At 34.7% G+C, this 22,190-nt stretch overlaps 2 protein-coding genes across 2 annotated transcripts; one reads left to right on the top strand and one right to left on the bottom strand.

Moving 5' to 3' along the window:
• The first annotated feature begins 10,665 nt into the window (after positions 1 to 10,665).
• On the top strand, positions 10,666 to 14,169 carry LOC136233677 (uncharacterized). The gene is made up of 7 exons (XM_066023391.1): positions 10,666 to 11,028; positions 11,131 to 11,197; positions 11,442 to 11,488; positions 12,191 to 12,278; positions 13,117 to 13,250; positions 13,343 to 13,441; positions 13,737 to 14,169. Exons 1-7 carry the CDS (start codon positions 10,741 to 10,743, stop codon positions 13,809 to 13,811), a joined length of 798 nt encoding a protein of 265 aa, XP_065879463.1. The 5' UTR covers positions 10,666 to 10,740; the 3' UTR covers positions 13,812 to 14,169.
• A 2,020-nt stretch (positions 14,170 to 16,189) lies between these two features.
• Positions 16,190 to 21,858, bottom strand: LOC136233364 (glycosyltransferase BC10-like). The gene is made up of 11 exons (XM_066022995.1): positions 21,749 to 21,858; positions 21,349 to 21,620; positions 21,165 to 21,281; positions 20,798 to 20,898; positions 20,495 to 20,566; positions 20,280 to 20,361; positions 19,041 to 19,121; positions 17,950 to 17,991; positions 17,417 to 17,482; positions 17,160 to 17,306; positions 16,190 to 16,869 (listed from the first exon to the last, which is right to left on the bottom strand). The coding sequence occupies exons 2-11, from the start codon at positions 21,610 to 21,612 to the stop codon at positions 16,711 to 16,713; spliced, it is 1,131 nt and encodes a 376-aa protein (XP_065879067.1). The 5' UTR covers positions 21,613 to 21,620; positions 21,749 to 21,858; the 3' UTR covers positions 16,190 to 16,710.
• Positions 21,859 to 22,190: the final 332 nt, after the last annotated feature.

The following is a 22,190-nucleotide window of genomic DNA, read 5'->3' as shown; positions in this document are numbered from 1 at the left end:
TTCGGATTTCCCTCATTAAACTTGATAAAAAAGTAAGAGCGATCCCACTCGCGGATCTTGTTCAGTTTCTCGTCAAAACCATAGTATCCGCTCTGGCGGATGAAAGTGAAATACCCCGCTGAACTCTTGAAATGATGAAGCTTGGAGAAAATTTTAAGCGAGAAAGGAACCTCCAAACAATCCGCCAGAAATTTATCCAGGGTCAAGTCGGCCCATCCATTTGGATGTAACTGCCCAGGTGCGATTCTGTAACCGCCGAGGATGGAAGCAATCTCATCCGCCAGTGGATAAGTGAAGCCGCAGATAATCTGGGCGACGAAAATGGTGAAATACCCCTTTGGGTAATCGCCCGGTCCTCTATCCTCCCCGGGAATGATGGTCTCGAGACCTTGGAGCCAAGGATATTGCACCCGCAAATCCTCAATGGTCTCGCGACAAACTAGGCTTCCCGACCTATCCCTCTTTGGTAACAAACGGGGGGTTGGGACAGGTGGCGAAATCAACTTCCTAGGGTCAAAACCTAGACCCTCGTCGGTTGTATTCGCCAGGTGGAGGAAGTCAGCAGGGTGGGAATCAGACCCATGAGAACTGGTTGAAACTTCATCAACCATCTCATCAACTTCATGAGAAACCTCGCGGACGTAGCTCTCATCGAACGGTGCGAAGTCAAGGTCGGGGTTCGACATGTTGAGGAAAAGAAATAAACAGAAGTAAAAAGCCGAACGAGGTACCAATTATGAAGAGGAAAACTTACATGGGAAAGACAACACAGAGAAATGACGGAAATAAGAGGTCAACGCCGGAAAAGATGACGCCGGAAAAGAAATAACGAAAGAGGAAAAATTCACAAGTTTTTGAATTTTGAACAGACAAGCGAAAACGAAGCGTCCCCTATGAACAGACCCTAAAGGGCTCTTGTATCAAACTAAAGGGGAGGCATGTGATGACCCGCGAGGCTAAACCGGGTCATACTCATTTCGCAGGCCCAACCCATACTTAGACCTATGGTCTAAGATTGGATGAGACCCGAATAAAGGAAGCGGGCGCAGCGAGTAACCGCCCCGAATGGGACCCGAATAAGCGGAAACGGGTGAAGCGAGTAACCGCCCCGAATTTCTAAACGGAGCATCAAGACTCCCACTCAGAACCACGTTCGTTGCCATGAAAGCCACGAAAGGGACATGGCCTAAAAAGGGGGAACCGCCCTCAGAACGTGGCCCACTAAGGAGTAACCGCCCTCGGCAGTTACCTAAAAAACACCTATAAAAGGCCTTAAGAACGAGGGAAAAAGGTACGCTCACATTTTTCCCCGCAATACTATTGTCAAATTACCAACCTTCTTACAAAAACTGACTTGATCGTCAGAGAGTTTTCCCGGAGATCCTGTCTCCGGTTCTGTTTTGCAGGTAACTCTGGCAGAGAATATCAAATCGGATCTGGCAAGTTATCAAATTTAGTATTCCAAGTCTTTAATTTGCTCAATTCCTAGCTAGAGCTCTGTGTTCAAATCGATTTTCCAGATTCGTCCAATTACTTTCAAAGCCCGATTGCGTCTATTTAAATTCATTTTTTGCTTTCAATTCCTTCGACAAAGTTGTTCCTGACGTCTTGAAGTTCAATCTAGTATATTTATTTGCCAAATTCCGTGCCCAGAAACTCTATTTACAAGCCGATCTGTCCAGCCCAAATCCTTTTAGACATTCTGTTTCCAGAATTTTCCAGATTCGTCCAGTTATTTTCAACTCCCAATTTCGTCTACTTAGCATCCGTTTTAGCCTTCGACCCCTTATAGAAGTTTGTTCCTGACCTCCTGAAGTTAAATTTAGCCTATTTACTCGTCCAATTCCGTGTTCTTAAGCATCCAAACGAGCCTCCCGAAGTTGAGGGTTAAATCTGCCCTATTTGCCTACCAACGTTTTGCCATTGCCAAGATCATATACCGTACGGGCCCGGCCGGTTGCAGCTCTCCAAGGACCTCGCACCGACACCAAAATTCAACATCAATCCGAGATAGCTATTGTGGCTCCGAGTTTGTTGTTGAATTCCGATTTATTTTAATTGCATTTCAATTCCTTGTATTTGATTTGTTCTTCCAGTTCAATTGAATTAGCTATATGTTTAGTATAGAAGTTCTTCAATTGTAATTCATTTTCAATTTCATGCTTACCTCAAACACATGTATTCAAACCTTGATTTACATCAATAAAATACCGATTTTCACCAAATCTCGTGTTAATTTCGCACCTTCAATTTCTTTACTTTTCCCGTCTTCAATCTATACGCTTAGCTTAAATAAAAACAATTTATCTCGCAAAGTTTCTATAACGGCGCGAGAGACCCAAGAGGGACTTTTTTCAATCCTTGCGTCCCTCGCCAATCGTTTCGTTTAGAATTCAAGTTTTGGCGCGCAAATTCCATAAACTTAACCATTTTAATTGAGAGGTAATCTTCTCTGGCACGCCCGCACCCTAACCACACGTGACAAGGTTGAAAATTAGCATATTCGCAAAATATCGCTAACATTATTTAATAAATGGACTGACATAATCCAACTCATTTAATAAATAGGCTGAGATGATTCATTTATAAATGGATTGAACATGATCCAATCCATTTATTAAATATTGACTTGTTTAACGCGATTAACTAAATATTATAAAAATAAATAAATAAAATGTAGAAACGGAAAAACATTAAAAAGAAAGGAGAAATGTGAAAATGCGAATAAAGACATAACCAATGGTATAAGAGATGTTTCCCGACCGCTGAGGTGAGTTGGCACCTTGTGCCTTCTGCCACTGTCTCTAGCTTAAGTTTTTATGATTTTTTATGTAGAGATATATCTATAAATGAATTTCAGGTATAAAAAACATGCTAAAATTTAGGTATAAAAAATACAATTTACGTTAATAAGCAAAGAACCAATCAGACCTAATGGATTGAGAAACTAAACTGTTAAATATAACAAAAGTTAAAAATCTTATAATATATATTATTAAAAATTTGAGGATTAAACAGTATGTTGGGTAAATAATTTATTAGTTCCTAAATTGTTACCCATTTAAAAATTATGAAGTTCGAGTTTCATATAGTATTGTAGTATACCTATTATAATTGAGAGACAATTCATCAAATTAGACTCGAATCTAATCATCCTATTCAATTGCGGAAAAAAAGCAAAACCTAGAACTTAAGATGAAGTTCAATACTCGAATAATTTGGGGATTTTCCTTCCCAATCGGTTCGGGTCTACGCAGTTTTCAGGAAATCCCCACCCATTTATTACTCTAATTTTTTTTTATCGTTTTTCATGTTTTTACATGTTTCACATTTTTTTCCATTTTTCATGTTCCAGTTTTTTACATTTTCCTTTTTTTACTATCGTTTCGTTTTCCATTTTCATGTTTTTTTGTGTGTTTTTTTATTCGTTTTTCACAATGTTTTCCGTTTTTTCACGATTTTATTGTTTATTTCACAAATTATTAAACGGATTAATAAATCAACTCAATTAACTCGCAACCTAACTTATTTATTATATAGATTAGATGGATCAATCCATTTATATGATCCAATTCATAAATGAGTTAATTCCAATTCATTTAATTTCATTGTGAGTTAAACAATTGTTAAATGAGATATTAACCCATTTTGACACATCTACACTATCTTTTAGTATGGCTAATTACAAATCTAGCCCAGCTAAGAGGAGTCATTTATCCATTTTGGTTCCATCTTACCAAATTAGACCATTTCATCCACTTTGGACAAAATTACTCTTAGTTCTATTATCGATGGATCTGCTCCTGCTTCTTTTTCTTCTTCCGCTTCATCCGCTTCTTCTTCTTCTTCTTCTGGTTCTTCTTCTTCTTCTTCGATTTCTGATATCAATCGTTAGCGATTTTTGAAGTATTATGTTCAATTTCCCGTAGAAATGGTACGTTTTTAGCTTATACACATGCTTTTCTCGCTGGTCTTGCCTCTTTTTTCATCTGTAATGGTATCGTTTCAATTTTCTCTATTTTCCACCATTGTTGTCGCATTTGTGACGAAATTTGTCACATTTCATCACAAATACGATAACATTTGTCGCATTTCGTCGCAAATGCGACACCTCTTGTCGCATTTGTGACGAATTTGTCACAAATGCAACATCGCAACAGTTCAATTGTTATATTTTTTTTTCCTTTCTCATTTTTTGATCTTTGCATCCTAATCCTCTTCCACAGACACTAATTCTTCAAAGGTTGAACGAAACATAATCCCTTCTCTCTATAAACCACCGTCTTTTCATCGGTTTGGGATGGTGAAGAAGATGTTGAGAGTCTGAGGAAGAAGGTGAATTGAAATAAGGGCATTCTTGTCCAAAGTGAATAAAAGTGTCTAATTTGGTAAGATGAAAGTAAAGTGGGTTATATATATAAATTGATCCTTTTAGTTGGGCTAGATTTGTAATTAGCCTCTTTTAGTAATTTATAAGGTGGACGTTGTCTTGTTAATAATGGGTTAGGCTATACTTACTTTGTTAGTCATACTTTGTTTTTACCACCATTGGATGAACTTACTTTGTTAAAGTCCACCATCATCCAATGGTGAAAAAAACAAAGTATGACTTATTTTATTAAAAACAAAGTAACCATAGAGACACCGTTAATAATTAAATAATATTGATGAAGGGGTATATTGTCAACTTAAATTCAATATTATTAAAACATCGGCTCAAAAATAAAACAAAATCAATAGTCTCCTTTGTAAGAGTCAACTGGAAGCCATGAGTAAGTGGTTCTTTATCTGTCTTTTACATTTCTTAACGGAACAAATTTAGACTGCATGCATGATGCATCCGCAATTAATCTTGATTCTGAGTTTGAGAGGGTATTTGTTTCGGCTTTTCGAAACAACATTTTACGTTTAACTTCAAACTGAAGAAAATATCGTGTTTGGTTAAGTTTAAAATACAACTTTTAATTTTTTGATGGAAACATCTTTGTTTCAAAACTTTTCAAGAAAACATTTTTTTAGAATTTTTCATAAACAACGGTTGTAGTTATTTGATATTAACAAAATTATCCTTTTTATTTTCACAAAACATGTTTCGTCTTATTTTTTATTTTATAATATTATTACCGAAAGAATAAGAATTTTCCCCATTCAGTAAATTTTTATTTTAAAATTTTTATTTATTTTTTTAGATAGTTTTAATTTTTAATTTTTGTAATGTATTTTTTATTTCTTTATTTTATTTGTTGGTTAATTTAAAACATCTCCATATTAGATATTTTACATACTAAGAGAAACTGTTTCAACATAATATTACCAAACACTAATAATTAAACAGCTAATAACAAACAGCAAACAACTTACAGCTAACAGCAGCAGCAGCAACAACAACAACAACAACATTTATTAGCTAACAGCTGAACCAACCAGGCCTAAGTTTTATACAAAAAAAAATATTAAGTTTTGAAAAATATTGGATAAGTAAGCTTTTTATTGAAACATAAAATATTTTCTAGTGTTTGGTTATAACATCGGAAAATAGAAAAAAGTAGTGGGTGAATGTTGTTTTTAAAAGAATAAAAAAAATAAAGTAGAATTCCAAATATTTTATGAAAATATTTTACTTTTTTTCAATATAACAAAATATTTTCATCACTTTGTTCATATATTTTTTTGGTGATTAATCTAAAATTTTCCGTTAACTTGTTGTTCTAAACAAACAAACACTGAAAAATCAAAAAGATATTTTTCAGTAAATAAACAAGGTCTTAATATACGGTGAAAGCTTTAATTAAAAAAAAAAAATCATCTAAAAATAGTCTGAATCTTAAACCGAGTAATCAAATGGCCGTATACCACTTCCCTCCATACCTCAGGTTTGTTGGAAAATTGCCTAATACAGTAATACTTGGCTCCAACTTTTCAATTTCTATAAAATATTGTGGCCTAATTTTGAATTTATTCAATTCGGAAAGCCTAACTTCGGCTCAAGTTGGTGTTCGATACGAGACGTTGAATTAGACCACTCCACTACTACATAGTCCACAAGATATTAACTAACTAATCTCATATTAGTCCACAAGATATTCCCATTTATAAAATGGTTTATTTTTAGTATCATTCATATATTCATATTTTAATTGTGTTTATATAACTTTTTATTTATTAAAAAAAAAATACTGTTTCAAAAAAAAAATTCATATTTTAATTGTGTTTATATAACTTTTTATTTATTAAAAATAAAAAAAATACTGTTTCAAACAAAATAATAAAAAAATACAAACTTGATTAATTCTTAGACATTTGTCCGTCCGATTAGCATTTAACGTTGTTTACAACATTGGTTACAATCAGGAATGTTCACATGCACCTTAATGACCAAATGAATTTGGTCATTCACCGTTAGATCTAGGCTTATCAAATCTAAACTGTAGGATGCTTTCAATTTTCATTAAGGTGCATGTGATCAAAACCGTTATTACAATAGGTTTTTCTTCTATTTAAAAAATAAATAAGTAAATAAAATCTTAAACATCATCTTCAATTTTAGTCGTAAATGTATGTTATTACCAAGAGAGCATGTGCCGATGATAACTCTACTTAGTATATACATTTTGTTGCCAACAAGATGGGAAGGGGCAACTGCCCCTCCCCCTCTGGTTCTTAAGGCCTAATCATAGATATTATATTAAGGGTAAATAATTTATTAGTCCCCTAATTTTTAATATTAACCATTTGGTCCTTTTATCTGTTTTTTTAGACTTGTAACCGTTATATTTTAGCATAAATAGACATATATAAAATAACAGAGTAACATTGTCAACTTGTATTGTATTGTGGTTGTCCTAAAAGCTAAGATATGTTCGGTTAAAAATATTAAAAAATAGATAAAAGGACCACATGGTTAATATTGGTAAAAGATATGGGCCTTAAAATGTGTTTTTCAAAATAGGATGACTAAACAGTGTGTTAGGTAAAAACTAGGGGACTAATAAATTATTTACCCTTATATTAATCTCTGACACACCCTCGCACGCAAATGCATTTTAGACTTGCAGCTTTCACAACACAGTTCCGCCATGTGTTTTTAATTCTACAAATTAATGAGACTGGACTCGAGCCCACGACCGTTTAATTGAGAAGGCTCTGATACCATATTATGAAACCAATTGAACTAAAAGCTCAAACTGATAGTTAATGCTTAATTGTAGATCTTATATTAATTTTTGACATATCGTAGACGTGAATTTCTAACTTTTTTTCATTTAACACATCAACTTGTCAATTTTGAATCTTTAAAACCTTTATTTTCTGATTGGCAAACTTCAAATAAAATCCACTAGCATGTCTTGTCTTGATCAAATATTTTAGAATATGTCCAATCAACAAACAATGTCATAGGTCAAAATTTAACAAATTGAGGATGACAAAGGTTGAAAAAAAAAGTATTAAACCAATAATTAATTAATTAATCATCTAATCATCAATCCTCCACTAATCAATAATTAATCATCTCTATATAAACCCATCAGACCTCTCCATTAATCTCCATCAAATCCAATAATTCTCATCAAAATGGGAAATTACTCTCTAAATCAAAAGAAAACCTTCTTCTTAGTAGCCATACTTCTAATTTTTGAAACCATTGTTGCTTTCTCATCCGAAGATGAAAAATCGGTGTCTTCTCTGCGAGGAACAAACCGCTTCCTAGCAGAAAAGAGCAGCAGAGCCGCCATGACGTGCGACATATACCCAAGGGTTTGTCGAGCCAAAAACAGTCCTGGACCGGACTGTTGTAAGAAGAAATGTGTCAATTCTCTTACAGATAAGTTTAATTGTGGTAAATGTGGGAATAAGTGCAAGTTTTCTGAGATTTGCTGCCGAGGAAAGTGTGTGAATCCTATGTTTGATAAGAAAAACTGTGGAGGTTGCAATAATAGGTGCAAGAAGGGAAGTAAATGTGTCTATGGGATGTGTAGTTATGCGTAGATCTTAATAATGACGTGTGGGATAAGGTACAAATTTTAGCTCCTTAAAAAACGATATCAAATAGTGTAATTTAAGTCTAAGGTTTACAAAACCGTGCAATTCTAAATCGCATACAAATGTGCAAGCCTAAAGCTTGGAATTGCGAATTGCGACTTAGAATTGTACGGTCAAGTAAATGTTAGACTTAAATTGCATTGTTTTGTATATTGCCCTCGAGCTAAATTCGTATCGTATTCTATAAGTTGTATCGCTACAAGAAAAAAAATAAAAAAATCGATTTGTTTGATTGAATAAGTGAAACCATGAATATTATAAGTAGCGGAGCCGGGGAAGAAAGTAAAGATGCAATTATAGTATCTTGATATTCTTTTCTCAGATAGAGAATCGTCTGAAATTACTCGTGTTAGAGGAGATCTCGAATTACTCATCTTAGAGAAGATTGTTTCTCCTAGATCCGCCACTGATATATGATAGGTTTTGTAGTATAATATGCTTAGTTATTCTTTAAAAATGTTAATTCATCGTGGATGTGATTATTAATTAATTAATATTTTTATATTTACTAAATCATAGAATTTGTTGTAATTTGTAACTTGTATTCAAGCATCACTTAATTTATGATGAATATATATCAATGGAGTTTGTATTATATAACGGTGTATATCTTTTGGTACTTTTTTTTTTTTAATATAGGGTAGAAAATTTGTAATGGTTAAAGAAAGTCCTGATAAAACCTAAATATAAAGGGTAAAGTTGTCTAATAATTTATTTAAGGTCAAAGTAAAAAAAAAAAATGTAATTTGCTAAATTTGCAAATGGAAACCTGACAGAAACTTGTCGTTCAAATATATATGAAAACGGATAGTTGGGAGAAATCAGGCAAAAGTGGCAACACGTTAAGGGGAAAAGATGACAACCCGTGTGGAAACAGAGCTCATACAGTATGTTAAGAATCCACACATCGTTGTTGATCAAATTAGGAGTTTCTACTCATTTATTTTACTCCACACACCGTCCGGGTATTTCCAAGATGTAGATTTTCAAATCTGCAGGACAAAAGTTTTTGTTTTTTAAAATTAATCTCACATGTCGTATAAACTTTTTAAAAAAACCATTGCGAATCAACCTTGTCCTTTTTCACAGATGTCTCATAGTTACAACTTTGACACCCTTTATTTACAACTCCTCTGATGAGCTTTATTTACAAACTTGTTACCTATCTACCCTTATCCTATTTGTAAAGACCCGGTCTGGAGTAGGTGGCGCCAGGGTAGAAGATCTGAGCAAAGAGCGACTTTAAGGGATGGAAATGGGGATATGAATGAACTGAATCCCACGTCGGAAATTGAGAGGGAGTGATGATAGCTTATTAGTAAGATGATAATTCAATACATGCAAACGAGTCTTAATTCCGTGAGGCCCAATATGTTGGATTTAGGTCAAACCGTACAATATCTATATGGTATTGTGTCAGGATCTATATGGTGATGATGAGGACATGAATGAACTGAATCTCACAGAAATGGAGAGATATTGACTGAGACTTATTAGTAAGGTGTACATGAGGCCCAATATGTTGGATTTAGATCAGAACGGACAATATCTACATGGTATCGGTCATAATGTTACGGATTAAACGAGTTAACCTTGTCAATTTGTTTCACAAATAGATCATATGTATTAACTCAATCATATCAGGGTAGGATTAAAGCAGTATTTGGCTCCTGATCTATCCAAAATATTGGTTTTTGACCCTGATCTATTATTTGATAACATTTGCATCTTGACTTATCTAAAATGTTAGTCTTCGCACCCTAACTTATTATTTGGTTGCATTTGCCCCTTCACCTATCTAAAATTTATGAAATCTCAATCATCCACACTAGTTGAGATTTCATAGATTTTCGATAAGTCGGGATGTAAATGTAACCAAATAATATGTGAAGAAACGAAAATAAGCATTTTGAATAGGTGAGGACAAATATTACCAAATAATAAGTATAAAAACCAAAGTTTTGGATAGCGGAGAGACAAAATAGTATTTTAAGCCTATTAGGATAACCTTTAAGGATCACTCGCGTAAGTGCACATATATAGGGGTAAGTAAAAATTCCAAAAATCGATGATCGAACTGATAACCGAATCGAAATTCTTATTTTGTTCGGTTATTTTAATAACCTGATTCGATTCGACTGTCAGTTTTTTTTTTTTTTGGTATTCAATTATCGATTCGGTTTTCTGACAAAAGATCGGTTTAACCAAAAACGAATTGAAATTATGTTTAAATAAAAAAATAATAATTTTACTTATATTTTATATTCTTCATACTTCTTAAATAAGAAAGCCCAAAATTTTAATTTTAAACACTATTGAAAATACATGAGATACTTGGTTAATTGATTTTAAAATTGCAAATTCCAAATCAATGAAATTCATAATTTATAACATTTTTAACCATTTAAATTAAAAATATGAAAATTTTGATTATTTGGTAGGGTAACCAAACCGAAACGAAAATTTTCGATTTTCAATTTGGTCAAACTCAATTACTTTAGTTATTCGATACAATTCGGTTTTAAAAATTATATAACATCAATTTGGTTAACTAAAAGTCCGGTTCGATTAGTACCGAAACAAACTGACATAGCAAAAAGCATACAAAGCACCACGAGTCACGACCAACATAAAACGCAGCGTTTCGTACCATCCAATCCCGATTAGCGACGAGTGAACCGAGACTCTGCGCACGAATGGATGATGAACAATCGGGAAGAGGAAGAAGCCAAGACAGATACCACAACACATCAATCGGAGATGGCAGCTGCATCCGCCGCTATGGACGGAGTGGCCGCGTCAGCTCTTCGCTCTGTTTTGCAGCGGGTCAACCAGGCAGCGGAGCGGGCCGGTCGAAGTTCCCAGCAGATCCGAGTAGTGGCTGTTAGCAAAACCAAACCGGTCTCTGTTCTCCGCCAAGTCTATGACGCCGGTCATCGGTGCTTCGGTGAAAACTATGTTCAAGAAATTCTGGAGAAAGCTCCTCAGGTTTTCTTATTCTCTATGTTGAGCTGTATCTCTTTCTTTTTTTCTGCTTAGATTTATGAATCAAATCAAATCATGGCGTTAGTGTTTTTATGCGAATTGCAGCTTCCGGAGGATATAGAATGGCATTTTATTGGGAATTTGCAGAGCAATAAAGTGAAACCTCTGCTGAGTATGCTTCATTTGCTTTTTTCATTTAGAAATTAATAGGACCGTTCATCTCTCACACTACAATAAGATTTACAGAACGATTTACATAGACAAACAGATTAAAAAAATATGTTTGATAGATTACAATTTTTGTTGCATTTGCCTATAGATCAGATAGCACGATTATCACACGAAAATCTGTTTTGATACCCTACTTTATTATGGGTGGAACATATGGATAACAACTTGCAATTGTTCATGTGCAGCTGGAGTTCCTAACCTCGCAATGGTGGAGACTGTAGATGATGAGAAGGTATAGGCAATTCTCTTTTATAAGAGCATTTCTTCACCATTTTTCTATTGATCAGAAATAGGCAATTCTCTTTTATAAGAGCATTTCTTCACCAATTTTCGATTGATCAGAAATAGGCAATTCTCTTTTATAAGAGCATTTCTTCACCATTTTTCGATTGATCAGAAATGCTTTTCTCTGGTATTTTGAAACAAAGTGTGTAGTGCTTTGATCATTTTGCAAGAGTATTAATTGGGACATTTCTGTATGGTTCTGGAATCGGGGTGTCAAAACTAGTTATTGTGTCATAATCGTGTGATGTAATCTATATATTCTACATGATCATATATGGTATAAATGCAACGAAAATGAAAATTGTGTCCTTATAGATGATGAGAAGGTATAGGCAATTTTCTTTCATAATAGCATTTCTCCACCATTTTTATATTGATCAGAAATTATTTTATCTGGTATTATGAAACAAAGTATGTAGTGCTTGATCATTTTGCAAGAGTATTAATTGGTGCATTTCTGTATGGTTCTGGAATAGGGGTGTAAAACTGAGTTGTTGTGTCATAATCGTATGATATCATTTTAATCTATATATTCTACATGATTATATAGGGTATAAATAAAGAAAATCGTGTCAACCGGAGTCCCTGTTAATCGTATTGTTGTGTCGAAAATTGACAACCTAATTTGGAAAGATGTATGCTTTTGCAGATTGCCAACCATCTTGATCGTGCAATTGGGAATTTGGGAAGGAAACCATTGAAGGTTTTGATACAAGTCAATACAAGTGGAGAACAATGTGAGTTACTAATATTTTGTTAGCAGCAAAGCTGTGTCACCCAATTGAACGGTTTTGTCTGAAAATTGAATATGGTAAATCCTTATAACTGGTTTGTCAGATATTAGTTATACAGTACACTGCCTTCTGGATAAGCTTATAGTGTGAAGGAATGTGGGAATCACCCAATTGAATTCGGCTGAATTTCAGGATTTTAATCCTAGTCCTTTCTTGCTAAATTTTGCCCTGAATAGCTGTTGGTTGGGATTCCTGAATTCAACCAAGATGTGAATGCATTAGGGCCTATGTTGCACGTACAATCCATTTTAGTAGCGTTTCCGCATTTCGTGCCTGTGTCCATTTTCATTTGAAGGTTATGTTTAGAAATGACGTTTACAGTGTCCATTTCTGTGTTTGTTCCATGCAACATAGATTAGGGCTATCAATTCCTAACATGACAATACAATTTACCGAAACAACCCACTTGACACTGCTTTTTTGACGAGATTGTCATTTCTGTGTCATTTATATCATATGTAATCACGTACACGATTATGACACAGACAATTTTACGCATACTAATACTAGGTCTTCCCTTTAGCATTATCCTTTGTTGAAAGTTTTCATACTATAGTTACTTAACACCTGCATCATGTTAAGCATTACCTGCCGAACAATCTTATAATCATATTTTTGCAAGTCGTCATTGCATTGTTCTTATTGTTTGTTTCAAGTTTTACCTATCCGGATTGTGTTCTTTCTGTGTGGATTTCTTCCGAATTACAAGCTCCGCTACTCTCATTTGGTAGAGAATCCTGGTCATAGATTTGGCAGTTCAATTCCTGTCATGTTGTTGCAGCAAAATCTGGCGTTGAGCCCTCAAACTGCGTGGAACTTGCGAAACATGTTAGTCAGAGTTGTGCAAACCTTGAATTTTCTGGCCTAATGACAATAGGAATGCTTGATTATACATCAACTCCTGAAAACTTCAAGGTAGTACCTTGTCACATTTTCACTTTTAATTTTCCGCCGTAGAAATAAAACTCTGTTCCCACATTTTCTAATACTTAAATCTATCTTGCCAGACATTAGCAAATTGCAGAAGTGAAGTTTGCAAGGCTCTCGGTATACCAGAAGAACAATGTGACCTCTCGATGGGCATGTCCGGTGACTTTGAGCTAGCGGTAAGGAATACCGACTATTAACAGTAGTTATCAACTGTTTAGCTCATTTTGAAGTGAATACCAAGCCTAGTTGCCTAATCAATGTAGGGAAAATTGCAGTAAGTTGCCGTGATCATACATTAATTTAGGGATGGCAATTCGGGTAGGCGTATTATAATCGTACATTAGCTTGATTATATATGATATAAAAGCACCAAAAACGATAATCATTTCAAACCGTTCATCTCAAACGAGACCCTACTGTACATAGTGTGTAACAAGTTAATACAACTAAGAAGCGAGCTTGTTTTTGCAGGTTGAAATGGGAAGTACAAATGTGAGAATCGGATCTACTATATTTGGAGCTAGAGAATATCCAAAGAAGAAGTGAAACTGGTCTGTCAGGAGCTTCCTACTTTCTTCGTTCTTAAGGTAGAGAAGGCGTCGGCGAATTTCATTCGCATTTTTAAGCAAAGCACGGTTGAAATTTCGCTATTTATTTGGCAGGCAGAAAAACCAGTCGATTTTGTACATAGATTGAGTAGCTAAAATTTGCAGGCATATTGATGCGGTTTCTTAGAACTTGAAATAGACAATACAAAATTAATAAGAATGCATTAAATTGACGGTGATTTAAGGCGAGGTGGCAATTTCGGGTTTCTTGTCAAAATCGCATTGATCTCATATATATGTTCCATGTATGGTATAAATGCTTGAAAAATAAATTTAGTGTCAATCTTGTCGTGTCAGTTTGGTTGTTTCTATAAATTGTGTTTTCGTGTCATAAATTGCCGCCTCTACATGTGTAGATTTACTCTATATCTTATTTGTATGGTTTTTGAGTGAATTGCTTTCTTGTTTTGGTAGCCAGCTCCATTTTTTACTGTACATTTTGCTAATTGAGGAACATTTGCTTCAAGATTATTCGAAAAAAGAAATTTACTTTTAGTATAATCTCTGAAATGTTCTCTCGGTGAACCACGGGGAAGCTGTTATCTTGTTGGCAACAAAAAGAAGAAGAAGAAAGTATTAAGTACGGCTATCACCATAAAAGAAGAAGAAGAAAGTATTAAGTACGGCTATCACCATTGTATGCTCCTCTTGATTGAAGTTTTGCCTCTACAGCCTAACCTGCACCTGGAGAGTTTCAGCTACGGACCGAGGTTGAAGACGAAGCTTCACAGCCTGCACTTACAAAGTTGCAGCTACAAACCGAGGTTGAAGACAAAGCTTCAAGACCAACTTGACATGTACATTTATGATATACATAAGGCTTAAAAGTGTTTTTGAGCTCTTGATCTATTAGAAAAAAAAATTCATTTGGCCCCTATCTATTAAAAAAAAAAATTTCCTGACCTATTATTGGATCATATTTGACTCTTAAACTATTCCAATTGGTGACTCAATTTAAGACTTGACAAAATCGTTATCCTCTCATATGTAGTGATATTTTGACACATGAACTTGACACGTTATATGTTTTGAAATTTATTTGAAACACAAACTCTCTTAGGTGAAAATAATTAATTGGATTAAAAAAGAAAAACAAATTAGAAAGTCATGCAAAGAACATGATTACAATTAGAAAGAGTTTACGTTTTTTTAATTAGTGTATCGTTTAATTGAATTGACATTGTTTTTACCGGTTATGATTTCTAAGAGTTTTTTTAAAAATGAATATTGTTAAAACTGATTTATAAAAGACGGATGGAACATAAATAGATGAATGACAGTTTAGTAGTATAAATCGAGAAGGAAGTATTTACCAGAATTGATAATGAAATAATTTTGGATCATTTTCAAATAAAAATATTCGAATTCTATTCAATTGTCATCTCATAATCAACTCGGATAAGTAGAAATAGCACCCTTTTGGATAAACTCAATTTTTTCATCTTCAATGAAAAACATCAAGGCTATCAAATTTCTAACAGGATATAAAACTACAACCAGCAATTTTTATTATTAGTGTATCGCTTAATTGAATTGACATGACTTCTAAGAGTATTTTTAACAATGAACATTTTAAGACTAATTTACAAAAGACAGATAGGACATAAATAACAAGTATTTACCAAAATTGATAATGAAATAGTTTTGGTTCGTTTTCAAAATATATTCTCATTCTATTCAATTGTCATCTCATAATCGACTCTCGGATAAACAGGGATGCTATCTTTCAGATAAACTCCATTTTTTCATCTTCGATGAAAAACAATTAGACTATCAATTTCTAACAGGATATAGAACTACAACCAGCAATTTGTTCTACATATGATACACTTCATTTGTTCCACGTATGATACACTTCACGTGATTATCATTTCTATTGCATTTTATATTATATATAAGTTTATCGCAATTTTTTTGTCAAAAGTAAATTATTTACCATGTTACTAATACTTTTACAATAACCAATAAAAAAATTTTGAAAGTCCATATAATAATAAAATAACAGTTAGACCATCCTTTTCAAATTTCCGTAACCCAAGGTTAAAACTGATCTTGTTTGGAAACGTTAGGGTTAAATTTTATCATTTCGTACCTTAGGGCAAAATCTACACTTTCCTTAAAACATTAGAATTAAATTTGACCTTTATACCAAAAACATTTGTAAGAATAGCACCCCTTTCTCGAAATTTCTGATTCATGATTCTGCCCCTGTTGAATTCATTTTTTTTCCATCCTCAATGAAAAGCAATAAGGCTACGAATCTCTCTAACAAGATATAGAATTAAAACCAGCATAGCACAATACATATATGGTACGTTTCACATAATTTTCATTTTTGTTGCATTTTATATTATATATAATAACATGAAATTTGCATATAACAAAAGACGATTACCAAACATCCGAATTGAGCTCCGAATCTCTGTCATACTTATAGATTTTAACACGGAAATCACCTGATCTATCAAAGACAAAATTTCGTAGTTGTTTATACTAGAAATTTAGTTTCTTTTATCAGCAGTCAATCTAAGCATAGAACAGTATGTACTTTCCGCGCTTTCTTAGACATTGTACACCTTTTCCGCAGCTTGTATAATGTTGCGCTACAGCCTACAACCATAAAACCATACCCAGCCGTGTAACGTTTCTGGACTCATTTTCTTCAGACAACTGAGAGCCTAATATTCGAGACTAGTCATTATAATCAATTGCTTCTCCGTATATATCTATTCTATGTATACAAACTGTATGACGATTGTGTGGTCTGTTTGCTGCCCTATCTAAACCTCGTTGTGGGTCAATGACAGTTAGGATTGATATTGACTCGCTATCATAGATCAGTTGGGCGTGGAATACATTACCGTGCCCTCACTCAAAAGGCGCATCGCAGCTCCTCGAGAGAACTTTCTCGCAAACAAAAAACAAGGTACAGGTGTCAAGTTAGTAAGGCACCATTCTGTTCGATGCTCCGAGTCATAGTAAACATGGCGGATGCCCTGTTAAATAAAGCAAGAACAAAGCACAACAATTAGGAAAATGTGGAATATGCGTACGTGTACAAGCAAATGAAATCCCAAGTTCATAGCAGACTCTAAACTTGTCTGGCCAGCTAAAATTCAAATGATAAAGAGAAAAAGCCAGAAATTGAGTGATAAAATGTTCATTTATTTTTTCACCATCGACAGGTGCAGTTCACGGAAGAATCTCGATGGAGATCCCAACATATGCATGATAACTATGATAGTAACATCAGTTCACAAACAATAGAAGAAAAGCAAATAAATACCTTAATTTCCTTGATCTTTTGAGGGCTTGCATTTGCATACAAGAACGTGAACGGATGCCAACCTCTACTATCTAACTTTGCTGTAGTCTGATTCCATACAGTATACGTCAAAGTTCTCCTTTCAAGTTCATCGTCTAGCTCAGCCATCTACATTATAGATCGAAAATGGCCTTTCAGAAAAAAGGCAAGGATTTACCAATACCAATACCATATATCATTAACTGTATTCAATGCTTCAATGCATATAATATTCTTACTGAAAGCAAGGTCGGCATGTAATGCTCATCGGGAATACAGTTAATCTGCTTTCGAAGTTTCAGGATCTGACAAATAAGAACCAAATTAGAGATGAAAAGATCAATTTCCAAAAGAAAACAATTAAGTGACCAGTCATTGTATCTATAATCCATATTGGATAAAACAACCCCAATAAAAGTAACTCCTGTGTATTGTAGAGAGTTCATCGAATCTACATCAATTACGTGAGGGTTACTTAGGTGATGTAAATTTATGGAACGGAAGTTTGTTGCTGAGATTTTCATTATAACATGTGAAAGTTTCTAGTCTTTTTTACGGGTTTCCGGTTTTGAGTTTAATAATAGAGTAATTGGTCATCGGGAAAAGAAAAAGTAACATTTGCAATGTGCAAGAACAACAGGACCATAGAAATTATTAGAACCATCACAGTGGCCCCAAAAACTTTTAAGTAGGAAAGTCGATGAAATTACTCAATGCAAAATTATATCTGAAGTAATTTTTCCTCTGAGATCAGATTTAGAATATGACTTACAAAATTCAGCTCTAGCTTTGAGGCCTCTTCAGGATCACCCTTCTGCAAAATAAAAGTAAAGTGCAAGTTATCATATCATATGACTATTAGCAAAACAAAATATCACAGTTTTTGTATAGCAATTTCTTCCAAACTAAAAACAACAACAAAAAATGTCCGCTAAGAACTGACATACTTATAGTTGTTAAAGGTGCAAGGTGTGCTAAGGCGCTAAGGGGTTCTGGGGCGGACCAACACTATAGATGGGGGGCCCCAGCCAACCCAAAAATACAATTTAGTATGGTGGGCGAAGGATTTTGGCTCCCCAGCTGGCCCCCTAGCCCAACCAGCAACCCCCTTTAAAATTTTGGCCCCCCTTAACTTTATACTGCATCTGCCCTAGGCTCAAGGCACAACGCAAGGCGTGCACCTGAGGAACACGAAGCTCAGAAAATAAAATAAAAATATATACTCTATTACTAGTTAAAGCATATCAATATTTGATATCAATCACTAATACTCTTAAGCATAAACCAAAAAAACACACTTATGACCACACAAACAAGACAAAACCACATAAAAACATAATATTAAATGTCAAAAACACCAAGTTAGGTTCATAGTTCATAGAGACATTAACATATACTTAGCTTCTTAACCTAAGTACCTAAGTAGTGCTACTAAACTAATAACCATTCACTGTCTCTTAATATTCTTATTTAGATCTAGGGTTAAGATTAAGTTTATTTAAATTAGATTAGTGATTGAGATTAATCAACCACTTGTTTCACACAAAACAGTTGAAAAAAAAAACTAGTGAAAACAGTATAGGTTACTGAGGTGCGCCTTGACTCGGGCTCTGAAGCCCAGGTGAGGCCCACAAGGCGAGTGATTTTTAAACTGCACGCCTTGTGCATCAAGGCGCACTACTTGCAAATAAGCAACATTTTTTCAAAGATGGAAAGTCTTATGCATAATTGGAACAAAATTAAAAAAGTAGGTAGATCATTCCTTGCAAATAAACAACATTTTTTCAAAGAACACATGATGAAAAAATTGATCTGTCAGGAAAATTTGATTGCAGTAATGTATGTAATTACTCAGCTAAATACCTTGCAATATTTCTGAAAGAGCGGAAAAATAACCTCGTCGGCTACAATAACTTCCACATGGCTTCGAACAAGGGTAATCCACTGAAATTAAAAGTACATCCAAGTAAGCAGATAGATATACAAGCAAAAAGGGCATATCCTTATCATTGAGGAATAACAGGGGAAAAAAATCTACAATGCCTGGTGATTCCAATTATAAAAGTTAGGAATTCTTAAAGTCTTTCTATAGAAACAAGCAACTAAATGTATACTGAAGGATTGAAGGAAGCTACAATTGCCAACATCTCATACAACTTGATGGTTAATTTTTTAAATGAGCTAGCTGGATGCAGCAGGAAAGGAAAAAAATATATATTTAATGCCATGAATTAAAAAATAAAAGAACCACAAAACGCAGCTATTCCTAACTTACAAATGGAGACTTGAGCTATCCGGAAAGCAGTTAAAGAGAGAATAGAATTGATACAGAGGTTGAGAGAACATAAGAATCTGAATTTGTAATTTCTACTCTTGATACAAAATAAACAGGCACTCAAAATAAGCACATGTTCTGTTGTCATCAAATCAAAGGATTATTTATACTAATCAACCATCCGTCACAACTAATCTAACTAAACAACTATTGATCCAACCCTTAACCCTAACACAATACTTAGAATCCAAATTCCCAGTCAAATAGTGTACATTAAAGATTATCAGACTGAATAAGATCCCAGTGTGTTTTAAATTCTTATGAAATGCAAATTTCTCCCCCCATAGCCTGTTTGGGTTTATATTTCTATGCAGAAGAAATTGCTATATGATTCCAAGGTATTGTAGCATGACAAAAAAAAAAAAAAAGGGCGGCCCGGTCGCACTACGCGTCCCCGCTGAGCGAGGGTCCGGGGAGGGGTCCCACCACAAGGGTGTACTGGGGGCAAGCCTTCCCCTGCCAATTTATTTGGCAAGAGGCCGCTCCTAAGACTCGAACCCGTGACCTCTTGGTCACACGACAACAACGTTTACCGTTGCACCAAACTACACCAAAATATTCTCAAATGACATCACTGCGGATCTAGCATTGTAGCTCCCAGATAAGATGAATCTAATTAGGAACATGCTTCGTATCACAAAATTCCATGGTAATTGGTACACAAAATGGAATCTTCTGATTTATCAATCATATCAACTTCCAAAAAAAATCAAGTCAAAAATCAAGCAACAGCAGTAAATAATTCCACAAATTGCAGCAGTATCAACCTGGGACCCCTTTCGCCAATTGTTTTTTCCTATCAGAGGTGACATCTTTGGGTTGTATCGCTCTTCTTTTGTATCAACAAAGCTGCAACACAACACAACTCCATGAATTTTAGCCCCATTATTTCTACAAATACTTCGACAAAGAGGTCAAAATGCTGTGAAAGTTGAAAACAATCCAGTGCTTGGCACCTCAAGAATCAGAGCCGTCCATCTACCTGTCAACAAAACTCTTAGGAGAAGCCATCAAATAGCTGTATGTGTAGCTGAAGTTGTACAGGGGAACACAGCTGCAATGTAGAAGAAGAAAAACAAATTGATATGTATGAATCACCGTCACTTGAATTCTACTAGCATATCTTTAATACAAGAATACTAAAATAAAAGCAGATGGAAAAAGATGATCTGCATATATCCTTATTCCTCATTTAACAAATAAATCTATACTTCTCGAGTTCAAAGACCCATCCTAAATGTAAATAGTAATTCTCAGTTAACTTTCAAAGAAATCGTCAACTGACCTGTCTGAGAGAAGAACAAATCTTTGATTTGCTGGTTCTTTTAAGGCAGTTGCAAATAACAACCTTTCGGCTGCAATCATACTGGCCTCCCCCCACTCTACCTGCAAAAGATCACCATCAAAATTTCACAGAACAAGGTTATCAATGAAATTATTTGAACAAGTCTCCAGTATGTTTTATAGAAAAAAGAAAAAACAACAATTGACAACTTGGGGTGAACTAATTCATGGCAATACGACAAAAAATAGCTTCTGAATTTAATATTCACTTTGTTACCTAACATCTGACAGTAAATTTAAGAAGCTTAAATTAATCAATAAAACCAGTGCCTTCAAGTTGCTTCAAGTGATGGCGAAATAAAAAGAACCTGTATACTGTTCTTCAATTGTCGACCGTAGAAGAAACGCGACCGAGTTGTCGACTCATCGAATTTAAAGCCAGGCTGAGAGTGAATGAGAATCGAGAAATGATGCTGGTCAGCATTCTGCAAAAACCCCCAAATGAATCATTTCCTGAAAAAGAAATAAAAAAATAGACAAAAATAGAATTACCTCAAAGAAGGAGCCCCAAAGAAAATCGAGAGGAAGGTCTTTACGGACGAGAAAAAGAAAGGCTATCCTAGGAGGACCAGTAAAAACCAAGCTATTGCGAGAAGTCAGAGATCTCGGACGATAATACGAAAAATTAGAGTAATCGGGCTGGTAATGGAGCCTGTAAAAAGCGAAGCAGCAGAGAAAAATAGAGAGGGCTATGAGGAGTTTCCAGCTGAACCAGAACACATGCCGAACCGGTACCGATGAGCCCTTCTTCGGCATCGTTTTTCCTGCTAACGACATTCGAAAACAGCTTCAAACGACCATAACCGAATCGGAAAAACTCGTAAAACTAGAAAAAATAAAATTCATCTATACAAATATACACACACACAAAATTATGAAGGGCTGAAATTACCATGGAGGGAGAGTGCTGTATTTCTATCTAATTCGCCATGGCGGTTCTGGAAATTCTCAGGGAAACGAAGGATGATTTCTTCGAAAATGATAAAAATTAAATCGACGAGAGGAAGAAAATAGAAACGCTGCCGTTTGGTACGAAGCCCGTATAAACACGAAAGCCGACGTGGCAGCAACGGAAATAACGTGCGATGGGAACTAGAGTTGGGAAAGTTAAAAAATGGGTCCCACGAGGATATCAAACGGCACCGTCGAAGTTAGGTTGGGTGGTCCACCTAATTCTTGTTTGATTTTGTAGGATTTGAATTGGGAAGTGCGAAGAAAAGAGGGCTTTGACCACAATATCAATTTTTCGGGGGAAAATTATAAAATTGGATCAAATGTAAACTAATTTATATATTTAATTCATTTACTCAATTTACTACATATCTAGACTATTT

The sequence above is a fragment of the Euphorbia lathyris genome, chromosome 6 (genome assembly GCF_963576675.1).
Source record: "Euphorbia lathyris chromosome 6, ddEupLath1.1, whole genome shotgun sequence".
Classification (NCBI taxonomy): Eukaryota; Viridiplantae; Streptophyta; class Magnoliopsida; order Malpighiales; family Euphorbiaceae; genus Euphorbia; species Euphorbia lathyris.
Note: the sequence above shows the minus strand (reverse complement) of the source record. Positions and strands in the feature narration are given on the sequence as shown.

Coding starts and splice junctions, on each gene's coding strand:
- LOC136233677 (XM_066023391.1), top strand. CDS start 10,741: ATGATGAACAATCGGGAAGAGGAAGAAGCCAAGACAGATACCACAACA. Junction 11,198..11,441: donor TAAAGTGAAACCTCTGCTGA/GTATGCTTCATT, acceptor GTTCATGTGCAG/CTGGAGTTCCTAACCTCGCA. Junction 11,489..12,190: donor AGACTGTAGATGATGAGAAG/GTATAGGCAATT, acceptor ATGCTTTTGCAG/ATTGCCAACCATCTTGATCG.
- LOC136233364 (XM_066022995.1), bottom strand. CDS start 21,612: ATGCCGAAGAAGGGCTCATCGGTACCGGTTCGGCATGTGTTCTGGTTC. Junction 20,899..21,164: donor AATTGAAGAACAGTATACAG/GTTCTTTTTATT, acceptor GATCTTTTGCAG/GTAGAGTGGGGGGAGGCCAG. Junction 17,992..19,040: donor TCTTTCAGAAATATTGCAAG/GTATTTAGCTGA, acceptor TTTATTTTGCAG/AAGGGTGATCCTGAAGAGGC.